Source organism: Nycticebus coucang, chromosome 15 (genome assembly GCF_027406575.1).
Source record: "Nycticebus coucang isolate mNycCou1 chromosome 15, mNycCou1.pri, whole genome shotgun sequence".
In the NCBI taxonomy this organism is placed as follows: Eukaryota; Metazoa; Chordata; class Mammalia; order Primates; family Lorisidae; genus Nycticebus; species Nycticebus coucang.
In genome coordinates this window covers 20,036,494-20,054,943 of record NC_069794.1, presented here as the reverse complement: position 1 = coordinate 20,054,943, position 18,450 = coordinate 20,036,494, and the positions used below count along the sequence as shown (strand labels likewise).

General features: G+C 34.4%; 1 protein-coding gene across 2 annotated transcripts in view; it reads left to right on the top strand.

The window, feature by feature from the left end:
* GPC5 (glypican 5) overlaps window positions 1-17,632 on the top strand; it is a 715,907-nt gene extending 698,275 nt beyond the window's left edge. The window contains exons 7-8 of one of the 2 annotated variants that reach the window (XM_053563555.1): window positions 15,643-15,802; window positions 17,489-17,632. In XM_053563555.1, coding sequence (XP_053419530.1) covers window positions 15,643-15,802; window positions 17,489-17,490 — 162 coding nt within the window. In that variant the 3' untranslated portion in view covers window positions 17,491-17,632. Of the gene's footprint in view, window positions 1-15,642; window positions 16,117-17,488 lie in introns of those variants that run through there. The other variant, XM_053563554.1, reaches the window with a different exon arrangement.
* Window positions 17,633-18,450: the final 818 nt, after the last annotated feature.

Genomic DNA, 18,450 nt, shown 5'->3' with positions numbered 1-18,450 from the left:
TTAGGATACCTTGTAGAAAAATATTAAAGAAAGATAGTATGATTAAAAATAAAGTGCTACAAATAAACTGACTGCCAAATATGTTGTATAGGTGAGGGAAAGCACACAGAATTGCTTCCATAATTAGAAGCAAGATAAATTACAAAATTACATATTTTAGAGACAGAGATCTGGAACAATGAATAGAACTAAAATTCATAGATTGGCAAAACCTTCTAATGTGAGCTGATTGTTGCCAATGTTTATCTCTCTGAGTGTCTTTTGTGATTGTGGGTGGAGGCTGAGAATTGGGCCTTGCCCAGATTTATCTTGGGTAAAACAAGAAGTGTCCTACATGAGGTATTTTCCCTATGGCATATTTACTGAAATCTTGTGCTATATGCAAGACTGAGGGACTATAGCAGAAGATTCCAAAAGGCAGAAAGAATCTTCTAGAATATCACCAGTAAATGGAAGATAACATTTTTAAAAGGGAGGAACCTGCACCAAACACATGGCCAACCCCCTGCTAAACATTTCTAGGAATTTGACCCTAAGTAGAGTGAAATGCTAATGGGTTAAGCTTAATACTCCTGAAATTGAAATTTAATATCCAACAGAATTTCAAGGGCAATAGAAGTAGATCCAATTAGCTTTCAGTTCAAAGCTCAAGAACATACTAGGCATAAACCAAAGGTGGAAGAGTCTTAATGAAAGCACAACTCAATCCTGACTGTTCCAGTCTCCAATTATATTGCTATGGATTACTCCTAACCATATTTGCATAAGAAAAGAAAGTGTGAATACATTTAGAAACTAATATTATCCATTATCTGAATACTTCATTATTCTTTTATATACCCTGTTTCCCCGAAAATAAGACAGTGTCTTATTTTAAGGTGTGCTCCCAAAGATGCGCTAGGTCTTATTTTCAGGGGATGCCTTATCGTTCCTGTAAGTAGGTCTTATTTTCGGAGGATGTCTTATTTTCGGGGAAACAGGGTAGTATGAAACAAAAAATGTCTATAGTATGAAGTGGCAAAAATGTTACTAATAATTAACAACAAAAAATAGGAGTGACTAAGTAGTGTTCAATTGTTTTAAAGTTCTTACATTGTTGGAGAAGTGGAAAAATGTATTATTGAAGGTAGTCCATAATAAATCTGTTCAATAGGAGGAATATTTTCTAGAATAGCTGCTTATAGTAAGCAAACTATATTATTCATATTTTGATACACTGAAAAGAAACATAATAGAAGGATGAAATAAAAATATAAAAACAAACATAAGACATTTGTTAAAAAAAAAGAAGAAGAAAAGAACTCAATTTAGGAAATGCAGAAAAACTAAATTATTTAATGGACAAATGACTTGGAAAGGGATTTTTATATTAGTGGATACAAAATAAAGCATATGAAAGTTATTAACCATTAATAAAATTATTTCCTTAGATTTGAAAATAATGTAACCTAAACATTTGTACCCCATATTAATCAGAAATTTAAAAAATAAAAAAATAAATTGCAAATTAAAACACTACTACTCTCCCCAAAACTGCCTAAAATTAAAATTACCAATAATAAGTATTCCAGAAGGTATAGAATAACTGAAATTCTCATAGATTTTTGTGTGAATATAAATCTGAGCAATCATATTGAAAATCTATTTGGCAATATGAAAGTGAAATATTTGTGTATCCAATGAACCAGCAATTCCACACCTGGGTGTATACTCAACATTAACGAATACTTTAGTCCATCAGAAGATCCATATAAGAATATTCAACCAGCCTTATTTATAATATCACCAAATTGGTAATAGATGAGTTGTTCAATGACAATAAAATAAATTTTTGCATACTCATGAAATGAAATGTTTGTATTTAAATTCTTAAGTATGAACTATTGGTACCTATGAATATATTATAATATTTAAACCCTAATGTTGAATAAAATCAGTCTTACACAAGAGTATGTATATTGCATACTATTTTTTGAGGCTTGTTAAGGGACAAAAATCAATCAATGTACATGTAGTCAGGTCCGAATGGTTTACCTTGAATTGTGGTTGTTGACTAAGATAGCAACAATGAGGTTTCTGGGTCACTTGTAATATATTTTTAATCTCACTTGTTTCTTTATATGTATGTACCTATGTGAAAATCCATTGAGCTATGTATTTAAAATACATACACTTTGTTATGTATAAAGTATACATTAATATTTAAAAGAAGAAAATAAGTACATTAATAAAACTTGCTTGGCTTTAGAGATGCCCATGACCTAACCAACCATTCTACCAGCCATCCTGTGTTTACTTGGATTCCCCACAGTTATGACTGGGATTTTTTTACACCAAAAGATACTTACAGATTTTCATAGCAACATTAATTACATAGCTAGACACTCAAATCAGTGAAATTATCCAACAACAGTAGAATGGAAAAATAATTTATAGCTCATTGATACTACGTACAGTCGAAGAAAATCTAGTGATTAAAGAGAATGAGCTGCTGCATCTATGACATTCACATAAATCTATTTTTGAGGAAGTCAGAATAGTGTTGTATTTGGGAGGAGGAAATAAAGCCTAAAAGAGGTTGCTCTTGATTATGGCAGTCACATGACTGAGTTCTTGTTGAAAAGTCACTGAAATTACACATTTCTAATTTGCGCACTGTTTAGTATATAACATTGGTTTAGTTTGTTGGAGCTACTCTAAAAAGGTACTGCAAACTGGGCAGCTTAAAATAAATGAAAAAGAAAATGTATTGTGTCACAGTTGTAAATCTAGAAGTCTGAAAATAAGGCGCAGGCAAGGTTGTTTCCTTTCAAGGGCACAACCTGAGGATCTGTTCCATGGCTCTGGACCAGCTTCTGGTGGATGCTGGCAGCCCTTGGTGTTCCTTGGTTTGTAGCTGCATCAGTCTAATATCTACCTATGGCATGCTCTTTGTGTCCTCTGTGTTCTAATTTCTCTTATTTTTTTTTTTGTTGTTGTTGTTGTTGCAGTTTTTGGCCGGGGCTGGGTTTGAACCCACCACTTCCTGTATATGGGGCTGGCACCCTACTCCTTGAGCCACAGGTGCCACCCTCTAATTTCCCTTTTTCATAAGAATGCTAGTGAGATTAGATTAGCACTTAGCCTAATGACCTCATTTTTAACTTGATTACCTTTGTAAAGACAGTATTTCCAAATAAAGCCACATTCTGAAGTATTAGGAATTATAAATTTAATGTATTTTGGGGTTAAACACAGTACTTTAATTAAAAATTTTCCAATACCAGTTTGAGCAAGAAGGATACCCCACCTCCACAAAATACAGAAAAATATAGAAAAATTAGCTGAGTGTGGTGGCGTGTACCTGTAGTCCCAGCCACATGGGAGGCAGAGACAGGAGGAACACTGTGCCCCCAGGAGTTTAAGGTTTCAGTGAGCTATGATGATGACACTGCATTTTACCTGAAGCAATACAGCAAGACTCTGCCTCAAAAAAAGTAAAGAAAAGAAGACAAATCCCAAAATTGCATTTAACGTAAAAAGAACTAGAATTGAAATGAATGTCGCAGAGAGTTGCAATAAGCCTTAATGATATAATACTGATATAATATTATATAATGATACAATAATGATATAATATTTCTAAATTAAATGTTAGAATGACTTGGAACAAATGAAAATTTTGAGCTATGTGACACAGAGAAATTTCAACCACCTCATTTTTTTAGATGAGACATTTATTAGTCTCAGCAAGATGAAATGGTTTAGGTTCACAGATTTAAATAGTTAACAGGAGAATGTGGCTTAGAATTTTAGTCAAACGCCCACCCATCCCCTTCCCCAGAACAACTAAGGTCTCACACTTTACCCTCTTTTCTCAGTTACTTCCTGAATGTTCAGCAAAATATGCTCTTAATTTGTCATGTCTTTCTCCACTTTTTTATAGTTTGTGTAAAGAATAGGTTAGGGGAATTTTATTCTAAAGGTGAAAATCGGAATGACATTTGCGAAGCTATACGGTTGTTGCCATCGTCCATACACAAGGGTATCATATTAAGTGGGATCTGAATGACCTCGAAGCCTCTGCTAGGTTGGGAAACTTCAGGGGACTCTTTCCTTTCTAATAGAACATTTAAGAATGAATGCTGCGTAGCTGGCCAATGAAGGGAATCTAGATTATTAGCCAAAATCAGGTTTTAAGTGAATTTGTAATACTCCATAGTTCTTTCAAAGAGGCAATTAAAATTTTGATGAATTAAATAAAAACCTTTCTAAAGAGGGAGCCCTTACATAAGAAATGCACCATGATTAAAGTCTCCATCTTCCCTCCTTCCCTCCCTCCTTTCCATTCTTCTTCTTGTTTTTTCTTTATCTTTCCGTGACATCAACCTTATGGAGATAAATTGGTAAAAGACAATAACTACACTAACTACCATAGAGTGACACACAGTTTCTCGTCCTGTTGAATATACATCCATATATTGCAATAATAAAAAGAAACGGCAAGCAAAGAAATCTAAGGTAATAGATTTCTTTTATTAGAAAAATGCTTATTCCCATCATGTATGTTGAAAATACATGACCTTTCTGTCAGGGAAGACACCTGAGACACTACTGATCATTCTGTTCCTTGTGACTGAGCCAGGCTAGGCAAAATATAGCAGATAAGTTGAAGGAAGAAAAACCATTAGCTTGGCAATGCATAATAAAAGTAATATCATCTCCATCATTAACTAGGGAATGCACATAAAAATTAAAGCACTCTTGGTAATTCGGGTCAGCTTCACTTCTCTAGAGTATGGTCAACAGAAATCTGCTTCACCAGATGATAGAGACTTGTCTGGAATTAATCTTCCATCAATCCAGCCATGTTTTGGAGTCTATTCACTCGTCCTCAGGAGAAGTAGATGTTCAGTTTTGTTCTGTCTTTGATTTTGGAAATAGGTTTTTGTGCTCTGCCATGTCAGGAAGGTGATATGGGATTAGTAGACAAATGACTAGACATTTTCTCCACACTAAATTACTTGTGCTTTTACTTTCTATGACAGCCACAACAGGTAATCCAGCCAAAAAAAAAAAAAAACCCAAAACAAAAACAAAAATACCCTGTACATTTGAGGAAAATCCACGTTAAAATATGTATGTGTATTTGTATAACAAAATACAAATTATGTTACTATGTGTTACCTTGGTGGAGATTTAAACATCTGCAATGCTTATCAACACCCAGTTAAAGAGATGCAGGCTTTTGCCACGTTAAATAAAAATGAGTCCTTGATGATAACACTCCCCAAATAATAATATAAATTGAACCTGCATGTAAACATGCAAAATAATAAAATGATTTTGTATTTGATGATGATTCTTGCTTAGACTGTCCTTTAATTTCAGTCACATACTAGCCCGGATTAGCTATAAATTCTTGTCTGCAAGGTTTTCTGTCCCAGTTTATCTGTGTGTGAACATATGTGTATGTGATTTGTGCTAGTGCTGGTGCAGGTGAATATGCAATCACGATTTAGAAAATAATTAACTTGGAAATGAGAAAGTGATGTCGAGAAAATAAGTCTCACTTTTTCTTTTTTAATTTTGGAAAGTAGAACTGTTTTTCATCATGCCCTACATGAAAGGTTTATTCATAAGAAGTTTGCGTTACGTATCTTGTTTCTTTAAATGTGTCACAGACATTTAATTTACTTACAGCCTCCGTTTTCTCTCTATGCTTCTTCCCCGATTCTTCTGCTGCTCAAAAAATGGTCTAGTTTCTTCCCTTCCTCCTGTCAGTGATCTTCTGTACCTTTCTGGTAAATTTAGCGTGGATGTTTTGATAGAAAGCTCTGACATTAACTCTGGAGTTGTCTCAAAATAAAGGTTGTTTGCTTTTTCACCAGTTTTTCTCAGGCCCTTTGAGTGTTTTCATATAGATGCTCTACAAGGGAGTCATTTGAGAACTGACAGCAATTGGTGCGCGCATCTTCATTTTTAGTATTGCAATTTTTCTAAGTTTTATCTACGTTTATGTTTGCTTTCTTATTTCCATGTTATTCCCGTTCTTACTCATTAGCTTTTAGTTTTAACTCTCCGGGCAGGTCTAATTTAGAACTAAGACACAAATTCATAATAAATTTACCCAGGCCATTTTGGTATGATGGCTCAGAAGATGAGCAGGCAATGTTTGGAGTTGGAGATAAGGATCGAGAATGGCAGTAGGAGACATAATAGATATTTTTTATGGGAACAAGAATAAATAACTTCTGTGTCATATTCAAGCCCAGAGAGGGATAAGCCTTTTCTAATTTCACTATTCCATTTACAAAATCACAAGACTTTTATAAATTGCCAGGCTGCATAGCATAAACCAAATACCAACAGCGCAGTGACCTTTCAAATTACTGGCACAACGGCAGCTGAGATCAGAAAGCTCAAACCTAAAGCAAACACTGATGAGAAATCTTACAGAAATGACTTCCATGTCTGGTCAACTTTACATAACATGACATATTATAAAGTGTATTTGGATTTTTAGGTCGAATGGCCTATAAAAGTTTAACTGCTTTTGAAAATGTAAATCTGGAGATTTGTAGCATTTGGCTTTATGGATAGGAAATTTTCTAAATTTGAAAGAGGGGTGGGAAAGCTTGGAATAAGAAAGGTTTGTAAAAGATGGTTGTAATAAAGTTAGTGAGGGATCTGAACCTGGAGTGGGGTGGACGGGTGCAGATGTGAGTGCATTTGGAGGATTAGACAAAGAGAAGTTATGTTGCAAACAAAATAATGACAATGTGTTATACAAAGAGATTTCTTATGTCTCATTTTAAACTTGTTATTGAGATAAATTTAAAATCAATCATAAGAAATTTTGAATCAGGTTTTCAACTTTAAAATGTTCTATGAGCTTCCATTGTTTTCTTGTTTCATATACATTTCTTTATGAGTTGCACTTAAACTGTATGAGAATACAGACACCAATTACTTTATAATAAACTTAAATGCATATACATAAAATATATTTGCATATATATACATACAGAGGTTTCTTAGCCTAAACTCAAAGTATATCCTTTAAAGATGTTTTATCAATGATGAAATATGCATTTTTTTGAGACAGAGTCTCCCTATGTCTCAATTTTTCTGTCAATATTTAATTTTCACCTAAATATACTCATCAATAGAATAGTATTGTAAAAGTGCAGATTTTACCATGTTTACATTTGAATGGATGACTGGAGGTCCATACCTGGTGAGTAATACTTTCTAAATACATATTTACTTTTTATATGTCTGTGTAAATGATTGTAAGAGGAAGCAGAAAATATTTCGGTGATGTCCCATTATGTACAGTGTTTTAAAGCACATTCAACTGCGCTCGTGTCTGGAGATTTTTGAGTGTGATGAATGTTTCTCGTTCACAGCAAACATTTTGTATATGTGAGGCATCTGCAGTCAGCTTTTATTGCAAATGTTTGAAAGGCTATTGCAAATATGGGATATTGCCAGACAGTTAGTAAAAAGCAAATTGAGTCTATCGAGAGATTAATTCAACAGCTGAGGGAAGTACGTTTGCCTTAGAGTCATCAGATATTCTACCCACCAAACTCGTCCTCCAAGATAGCATCCCTAATGAGCTTCCTAAACCAACTAAACGCGAGCAGGAAGCATCACTCATCAAAACGGACTGTTCTCAGCTAAACAGCTGACTCCACAAACTACATGGCATTGAGGAAAAAAAGAACATTCTGAAAGGTTTTCTTCTTTTCTCTGTTCTGTCCTTTGGTTTCTCAGTTTTATGGATGCAGTGTCATGCACAGAACTATGTAAATGAGCATAGTGCTTTATAGTATATAAAGTGCTTCCCCCTGCATTATTAGTCAGTAGAATAAAATGAATTTTAATGGGCTTGAGTGATTTGCCTAAAGCCACACAATTAATGTGTGGCTGAGACTCAGAATCATGTCTTTTCCTGTGTTCTAATTGTTCTATAAATATGGATGTATTGATTGACTTTCTCCCCTCCATGACAGAGGGTAGGTTGAAAATTTAAAACACCGTCATGTTCACACTCGAGCAGGTTCAGATGACAGAATCAGCACGGGGAGTAGTTAGTCATTTTAGTAACCATCACAGAGCACTTAGGATGAGCCAGAGCTTCACATAAGGAAACCCAAAGAATTCTCACAGAATCTTCCAAATATTCTTTCCCCATTTTACAAATGTGGAAAATATAATGTTAAATTTATTCGGATTTTAAGTTTTGAAAAATTATTATATCATATCTTATGAATATATGTAATAGCTACTCATGTATGTAGTAAAAGTGAAGAGAGGTTTGTTAGAGTTAGTGGCCGGAATGTATCTACTCCAGTGACTAATTTTATTGTCTATGGAAATTGGCTTCATTATCAATCTATTGATTGATTTTATTTGTGTACATTTCTTAAGATGTATACACAAAGGAACCCTATTTGTTTTATTAAAGACCTGTTAAGGAGGGCACCTTTTTGATGGAAGCTGTCTGTTTCTCAAAAGGAGTTTAAGGATATGATGTGAAAATAGCAGTTCCCCCTGAAGGTGGACAAAACAGAGCATAGGGGGGTTATTTACATGCTGTCTCCCCAGAGTGGAGGAGAGGAATGCAAAGAGCTGATCCCTGTAAGATGATACGGGAGGAATTCATTACCTGATGACCCAAATCATGAAGCTGAACTTCCCTCCCTGCTTTAGAAAAAAAGATAGACATTTTACACAAATCAGTGTTTGAAGATACTTCTATGGTCCAGACTCACAATGCAGTATTTTGTACATATTCATTTTATTTTATTCTATTTTTATTAAATCATAGTTGTGTACATTAATGCAGTCATGGGGTACAATGTGCTGGTTTTATACACAATTTGAAATATTTTAATCACACTGGTTAACATAGCCTTCATGGCATTTTTCTTAGCTACTGTGTTAAGACATTTATATTCTACATTTAGTAAGCTTCACATGTACCCTTGTAAGATGCACCCTAGGTGTAGTCCCGCCAATTACCCTCCCTCCACCCAACCACCCCCTCCCCTCCCTTTCCCCTTTCACCATATTCTTGGGCTATAATTGGGTTATAGATTTCATATGAAAGCTATAAATTAGTGTCATGGTAGGGCTGAGTACATTGGATGCTTTTTCTTCCATTCCTGAGATACTTTGCTAAGAAGAATATGTTCCAGTTTCATCCATGTAAACATGATATATGGAACAGAATAGAGAACCAAGAGATGAACCCAGCTACTTACCGTTATTTGATCTTTGACAAGCCAATTAAAAACATTCAGTGGGGAAAAGATTCCCTATTCAGCAAAAGGTGCTGGGCGAACTGGCTGGCCACCTATAGAAGACTGAAACTGGACCCACACCTTTCACCATTAACTAAGATAGACTCTCACTGGATTAAAGATTTAAACTTAAGACATGAAACTATAAAAATTCTAGAAGAAAGTGCAGGGAAAACTCTTGAAGAAATCGGCCTGGGGGAATATATTACATATTCATTTTAAAAGGTAATTGGAATATCCTTTCTTTCCTGCTTATAGTAACTATTATAGTATGGTAAACACAAATGTATTTGGGAAGTATATCTTGGCGTGATCAATGTCAAATTTTTGTTTAAACAACTTTTAGAAGTCACCTGGTGCTCAAGAATAAAATTGCTTTAAATTATTTCTTGTTAAAGATTAAAAAGAAAAATAATTTGCTAAGATCACAAAACTAACCCATTAGACTGTTTCTTCTTTATTCCTGATTTCAGATTATTTTATTATTTTATCTTAATATTATTTTGTTATACATTTATGAATGTCATCTTTGAAATAAAGTATATACTAATCACGTATGAAGAGCAAAGACTATGTCTTCTGTTTTGATATGTCTTCTATGTCATAACTTCTGTGTCTTCTGTTTTGATATGGATGTTTGTCCATCAGTATACAGTCTACATGGTATATGCTCAGTTAATGTCATTGAGTGAATAAGTGAAATAAATTATCTGCCAATCAATGGGATGAATGCAATGAGTAACTCTGTTACTCATTGAAAACAGAGGAAACTTAAATTATTTCCAAATTTCAAATACATAAACCAAAATACATGTATTTAGGTCTGGTGCAATGGCTCATCGCTGTAATCTCAGCAGTTTGGGAGGCCCAGGTAGAAGGATCATTTGAGACAGTTCACGAACAGCCCAGGCTACATAGTGAGAATCCCAATCTCTAAAAAAAAATTTTAATTAGCCAGGCATGATAATGCAAATCTGTAGTCCCAGTTACTTGGGAGGCTGAGGAAGAAGGATTACCAGAGCCCAGGAGTTTGGGCTGATAATGAACTATGACACTGTAGTCTAGCCTGAGTGACAAAGCAAGACCCTGTCCCTAAAAAGAAAAAAAGTATGCATGTATATATATTTAACATCTACAACGTGGTAAGTACTCTAGTCATGATGGGGAGATGGTATAATGCAGATTAAATGCTCGTCTTTACTTTGAGAATCTTACCATTAATCAGAAAGATGTGACATATGTTCAAGAAAGTTGATTAAGTGCCAGTGAATGCTACTGAGTTAAAAAGAGCATAGAAATCTGTATCAATAGAAAAAGAGACATATGAGTGATAACTTGAAAATTAGATATAATATGATGAGTTGGAAAAGAGAAAAGGGTATATTCTATGTGGGAGGACAAGAGTTGGAAGTGAGTAGAATATAAACCAGTGTGACGAAAATATGTCAAATGGTCTATAAAACCAGTGTGTGGTGCCCCATGATTGCATTAATGTACACAGCTGTGATTTAATTATAAATAATAAATAAATGAATGAATAAAACATGTGTGGAGAAAATTATAGACATATAAAGTTACACAATTTCTGTGAGAAGAATGGATTGATGGCTCTGTAGCAGAAATTGGATGCTGAAGATTTGTATTTGGACATAATTTAAAAACAAAACAATATGACACTGGGAATACCAGGCAAAATTTAATCTTTTCTTTCTAGATCTTACTTCTAAAAGTATGTCAGTGGTTGTTGAGTGAGGGGAGAGGGGTAATTTGCTTATGTACATTTGGAAAATGTAAAATGAATCTCAACTAGATAAGAAATCTCCCTGTACAATTTCTCGTTAACCTTTAGTTGGAGGGAATCAAGAGGGGCTATGGTATGCATTTCCCAAACATGTCACTACATTGTACACCTTTTGTGGACCCATTATTTGGACTGATTTTCTACTCTAGACACATTTAGTAACCAATGCTTTTGACAATAAAAAGTCATAAATAGCATTAAAGCTGATAAATGACCATGTTGAAAGTACTGATTTGGGGAAAATAATATGGTGTAGTGGGTAGGAGAGACTCATTACCCCATGAGTCTCTTGTAGTGATGCCTGAAGATAACTTGTAGTGATACATGAACAGGGGAGAATTCTTCTACTATTTTAAGATAGAAGGTAGTAGAGGTCATCTTTACTTCCAGTTGCTCCTTAGAGATGAACCAAAGAGTACAACAAGGGCTGCAAATAAAAATTTGAGTGTAATTTGTATAAAGGGTGAGAGTTAAGTCTGTTTGGAGGAGTTCCCAGAAAGAGACTAAAAAGAACACTTACTTTTATTTTTGGTGAAGTGGGCCACTGGAGAGAAAGATGAGGACACCAGAGTAATTTAGTCCAACAGAAGAGAAAATTGGAATAAAGATCTATTGTGAAAAGCCCCTTGTTTCTGCTGATTATCAGTAGAAATTCACTGGCAATTATTGAAAATTAAGTTTTATTTTATTTATTTATTTATTTATTTTTTAAATTTAATTTATTTTTATTTATTTATTTTTTTTTTGCAGTTTTTGGCCAGGGCTGGGTTTGAACCCACCACCTCCGGCATATGGGGCCGGCGCCCTACTCCTTTGAGCCACAGACGCCGCCCTGAAAATTAAGTTTTATTACAATTATAAGAGTGAAGGGGCGGAGCCTGTGGCTCAGTGAGTAGGGCGCTGGCCCCATATGCCCAGGGGCCGGCCCCATATGCCGAGGGTGGCGGGTTCAAACCCAGCCCTGGCCAAACTGCAACAAAAAAATAGCCGGGCGTTGTGGCGGGCGCCTGTAGTACCAGCTGCTCGGGAGGCTGAGGGAAGAGAATCGCTTCAGCCCAGGAGTTGGAGATTGCTGTGAGCCGTGTGACGCCACCGCACCCTACCGAGAGCGGTACAGTGAGACTCTGTCTCTACAAAAAAAAAAAAAGAGTGAAAAACGAACATTTGCGGACTTGTGATATACCTAAGAAGTAAGAAAATAAAAATGACTATGTATAAGGCAGATTGTCCATGCAGAGCGGAGAGAAATAGTGACACTAACGAAAAGGAGAAGAGATTATCGGGGACCTGCAATCATAGATCAAATGGGATCCAGAATGTATTTGGATCCATTGATCATAGGAAACAGTAATTATGTCTTTTGTTTGGAGACTTGGAAAGCAGAGAGAAAAGTAGAGGCTGAGAAACTGAAAGTAAATGAAAGGGTGAAATCTGATAGCTTGTTTCGAAGGGTACCATCTTCTTGGTAAGCAAGGTCTTAGGGGAATTTTGACCTCCTGTTCTGAGAAATAGAGACATAGAAGATAAAGATAAAAAGACATCAAACAAAGTGGCTAAAAAGTAAAGGTGGCCCCATCCAGGGTTAGACAGTATATTTATTCATTTTCTATTGCTGCCTAACAAATTGTCACACATTTAGTAGCTCAAGACAGCATCAATTTATTAGCTTATCTTACTAGTTCTATAATCGGAAGTCTGGGTGGGGTCACTGCTCAGGGTCTCACAAGGCTGAAATCAAGTTGTCAGCTAAGTTTGACTCAATTGGGGGGCAGTGAGAGAAAATCTACTTCCAGGCTTATGTAGGTTGTTGAAAGAATTCAGCTGTAGAACAAGTAACAGAATTACAGAACCTCTCACAACATCTAAGCTCACACCTGGCCGGCAAAATTGCCCCCACTCCCCTTGTATCTAATCCCCCACCCAACCATCCCATGCTTTGAATGTTTCTGAATTCTGGTAATAGCCGGAAACATTCTGCTCCTTAAGAACTCATGTGATGATATTTTAGTGAACTCAAGATCGACGGATGACTGATATTAGTTATACAGCAAAATTCATTTTGCTATCTAAGTTAGTGGGTGCCGGGAATGACAGATATCATTTTCACAGTCCCAGAGATTAGAGTGGGAAGTTTTAGGGTCCGTTGTACCATTATGCCCCCACAATTTAAATTAAAATATAGTTTTGTGTAGTTCTAGTATTTAGAAATTTGAGTCCATGTGCCTTAGATATTTCCTAGAATGTCACCATAATGATGAAGTATACAAAATATAATTATTTTTAAAAGATACGTCCTATATTATTATTGCAAGTCACTATAAATAAATAATTCTATGGTAATATATTCAATTGCTTTCAACAAAAATCAATTCTTAGGATTTTAAGGTGTTTCTTTGTTTTGTTTTGTTTTGTTTTTTAACAGACTATCTATTTGTGTATTTGAGTTCCAATTCATTGGGTTGGGTCCTGGTGATTTACACGTTGTCAGATTGTTCATGATTTTCCATCTGTGTTCTGGCCAGCATCCCAGTAAAATATTGAAAGAATTCTTAGAGAAGTAGAGAGTAAATAAAGTTGATATGGGAAAATGTTGGGAAAGAATGTTAGGGTCAAAAGGGAGCAACATATCACCAGAGAGTTTGTCTTTTGTTGTATTTGTCAGATAATAATTTGAAAAATTGTAATGTAAGTTATGTAAATAGATTCCCTATCAAATGATCCTTTCAATTAATGTGTTCTTGGTGTTTAAACAATTATGTAATAGAATATATAATAAAGTAGAAAATAATCAAAATGTATTAATTTTTAATGTACTGTCACATTAAATATTTGCAGAGTTCTTCTTTTTTTATGTTTTTTCCACAATGAACAATTGTCCAGCTATATTATTGTCCTCATTTTAGATATGAGGGAACTGAGTTACTTGGTAACTTACCCAATACCCTGTATTTCATGGTTAATATATGTCAGAATCAGGATTCACATATATTCACATAAGCATGTTGGATCTCCAAGTTGAAGCCCTTCAAGATTACACTGAATAAATAATAAATGGGATTACTTTACAATGGTAACTAATGGTGTTATCTCATTTACTATTTTTCATTATTTACCATTCATGTAATAGTATGAAATGATACCATTTATCTTTACTTGCCTTTTCAGATTTGACATTTTGTGTAATTCGTTTCATATCCATTTCTTCATTGTAATGCTCTCCCTTTCCAGCAAGTAACACACACCTCAGTATATTAAACCCAATAACAAAAAGAAAGCTGCTTAACATATTTACAAAATTCACTTAACCTTGAAAGAAGCCTTTTTTATTTTGACACCACATGTTGACAATTATTTTTTGTAAAATACTGATTAACAAAATGAAGAATTTAAAAATTATTGTCAAGTTCTAGCATCTCTTTTTTGGTAAGGAAATTACTATTTTAGAAATTTGACCTATAGTTATTTATATTTATTTTTGAAAATTTATGAATTTCAAAGTCTAGTTGCTTAATCTAAGTGTTCTCTCAATGACAAAAACATTTGTCTTTGATATATTGAGGCTATTCCAGAACATCTTCAATACATAATGCTGTCCTTGAATTGTGTATTTAATTATGGTCTACTAATTGGTACTATGATTTGAAAAGTTACTAAAGGAACAACCCTAAATCTTTCCTAAAGCACCATTAGAATTTAAATATTCATTAAGTAAGCATAGGAAGTACTTTGTATTTGTAATATAGGGATACCCTCTAGTACTCACACTTGGTCTTGTGTTCTCCAAATTACCTTAGAGGGGTAAATGTCACACGTTGTTTTAGATTATTTTATTCAGCCTTAGCTTTCAGTGAAATATTCTATTATTTGTAATATCGTCATTTTGAAAAGGAGTTCAGACATTTCCAATACTATTCAAAAGCATTACAAGCATTCCTATGCTACAGGGAAAATAGCTTTTGTTTTACTCATAAAAGAAAATGAAATACTTGAGAATAAAGAGCTAAGTTGTTAAGTTTCTTAAATAGTTTGTAGAAATGGAAGTTAGACATAAGTCTTTTGTCCCATGGTTCAGTTCTGTACTGTATGTATTGAACCATGTATTTCATCTAAGAAAATTTAAGTAAAGATGTATGTCCAGAATTCTAGATTCTTTTATAGAAAAGCAGAAATATTTTTGATAAATTTTGAACTGTTGATTTACAAACCAGCAAATTATTATGGCCAACATACAACAATGGGAGTTGTGTTGCATCAGAGTTTGACTTATTATACTTAAACACTGTTTATTCTGGCCAACCTACCTATAAGCAAAGAAGGCTCAATATTATTTGTTTCCCAAAGCATTATCTGAAGTATTGTCACAGAACTGCTTTGCAGATTGTAGCTCTTTGTTAGACTTTGTTTATGGTTTATTGTTATTTCATTTGTTTTAATTTTTCTTGAAGACTTAATTTGGTAAGGTATCTGTATCAAAATAATGGATCTGAATAGAGTTCTTTGATTATTTGAATTTTCTATTAATAGATGCCTTTTGTTACCTGCATTTAGCTGCTACAGGGGAGGTCACCCAAACCTGGCAAGTGGGAACTTCTTCAGCTGGGCAGCGGAGAGGGCATGGCTGAACAGGTCAGTGGAGACTGCGATGATGAGGACGGTTGTGGGGGATCAGGCAGTGGAGAAGTCAAGAGGACGCTAAGAATCACAGACTGTAAGTGATCGATTCTAATACCGCTTTTAAAGAATTAATTGTGAAGGATAATTATTCTTATGAATATAAAGAAACAATAACAATGAATTCAGAAGCAAGCAGGAGGACTTATTCTTAGGACACATTTCATTTAAGTAATGATTTTACATAGAAAATTACAGACAATTAATTAAAGAAATTAATTAAAGACAATTTCATACTTTTCTGTGAAAAACAGGTACATGATCACCTGTTCTGAGAGTTATAAAGGTATTAGAGTGGGATAATTCTTAGTGTATACTGGATATTACTGTATGCTGACAAATAAATGTGAAGTGAAGATGGGTAAGTGCTACTAAACAATCCAACTGTGAGATTTTAGAAATAGTATCTTGTCATTATGTGAGCATTTTTAATTTACTGTGTTTTTTCAGTTTATAAAGAGTTGACACATATATGGTTAATGATGGTGAGAACTAATTGGGCTTGATGCTTTTGAATTTGCTTTTCCAAACAATCTTGCCAAACATAAACTTTGTTTTGATTTGTATGGATTTAAAATGATGTATGGTGTTCCTGGATTGGTCACTACCACAGAAAAATCGACCATCCAAATAACACACACACGAACAAAAAAATCACCAGATGGATTTTCTTTCCTGGCCTCATACACGAGATGAGGAAGAGGTTTTCTACCCTCCATTATTATGTGTGTGCATTTGTTCATATGAGCAAGACAACCAACGTGATTAATTGGAAAGAATGTGAAAATTAATGTACCCAGAGTAGCTGACTTTCAACTACTTCCTTAGTTGTGGTTATACGACAGGCAGGGCTGAAGTAATCTGCGCATGTGCAGTCTCCCTCAGAGGTTGGTCTGACAGCCTCCCTATGAATCACACAGGGCTGCTTTGGACCCGTTAAATATGTCCATGTGTCCTTTGGTGGGAAAAAATTCATTTACTTTCAGTTCTCTTGGAGTGAATTAAGAACACTACCAAAGATTCAAGAATCAATTCCTCGTTGCCTCTAACATCTAGTTTTGCAAGCCAAATTTAATGATTAAAAAAATGGAAGTCAAAGGAGGTAAAAATTTAAAAGACATCTAACATAAATATGTTTTCCTGTTAAACATAGTAATAAATTCTACTTAACGTGTAAGGTGACTAGACAGGAGTTAGTATACTCCAGCAGCAATTGAAAGGACCATGAAGTTCCCAATGCAAATTCAATATATTCCACTCTCGTAGAATGAGATTAGGATGTGCATTTGGGTTATTGATATTAAAATAGCTTATCAGATTGGTTTCTCCCTTTTTTCTTTTTTCGTTGTTTAGGCAAAAAAAGAAAAGGAAAGAGAAAGGATTTTAACCAGAAAAAAAAATTTTTACTAAGAACTAAAATATCTTTTGCTGCACTTAGGAACTTAGAAATTATTGTACGTATTTATTAGGGAAGTATTTAATAATCTCTCATTTTCAGGCGATCTGGATATATGTACGACAATTTCATTGCCATTTACATGTTAGGAAGATGTAAAAACATTAAAATTAACAAGAAAAAAACATAATTTGAAATTTCATCTGTGAATTGTGTGTGTCTGTGTAATTGGTGTTGTAATAGGGATTTTTCACTTTTTGAGGTTATCTATGAGCTCAAGAACTGGTAATATATTAATAGATAACTCTTTTTGGTTTGTTTCATAAGAGAAGTAGAGACAGTGAAGGACATTCAACTACTAATAGTTTTTCCACAAAACACTCCTTGTCAAGGTGGCAAGAATGAATTTTTACTTGAAAATCTTGGTTTCAATTATTCCCGAAATGGACAGCAAGGAAAGACCCATCAGAGTTGGGGAGATTTCAGGGACAAATGGTTTTCAACAACTGCAGGCAAACATTGAAAAACGTCTACCTCTGCTATCAGTGAGATGTCTGTTATGTTTCTAAGAGTTTATAGCTGTTGCTTTTCAATTTTTAATAAGTGGTTGGGAAACTACTGTGGATAGCACACTGAAATAAAGCGGGGCAAGAGAAGTAGCCAAGTATAGGTCACATTTCTGTATTTATAAAGCTCTAAAATAGTTTGCCCATTTCTGTCTATTGTGACATATGGGTAAACAAATTAAATTTGCCAAATATAGTTTTAGACCATCTTAACGACTTAAAAATACTGTGCTCTAAAAAGTTTAACGGGGTGTCATTTGTGTAAAGAACATGAAATGCACCATTTCTTCCTTATGTTTATGAAATACAGCATACCTAGAACGTAGTTCGTTACCTCAAAAAGTCTGACTAAAAGTTATGTTTATATATATGTAAAGTTATGATAGAGTTATGTAGAGTTATGATAATACTAATATTGTGTCTCATAAACTTCATGATTCTGCTATATTTATACAAATGTTCAAGGTTGATAAATATTTTGCTAATGATTACATGAATTGATTTTCTGTTCCCGTTCATATTCATCTCAGGCAGCAGAGAGGTCTATATACTCCCCCATGCAAAGTTTGCCACCTAAATTTTATGTACATTTTAGATGTCATTTTGTTGCCACCACCAGTTCAGTCCATTTAGGAATTATTTAGCTTTTTAAACAATCTCCATTTTAATCCTAACTGTAGACTATGATAAACGTTAACTAACATGTTTCTCTTGGAAAGAAGC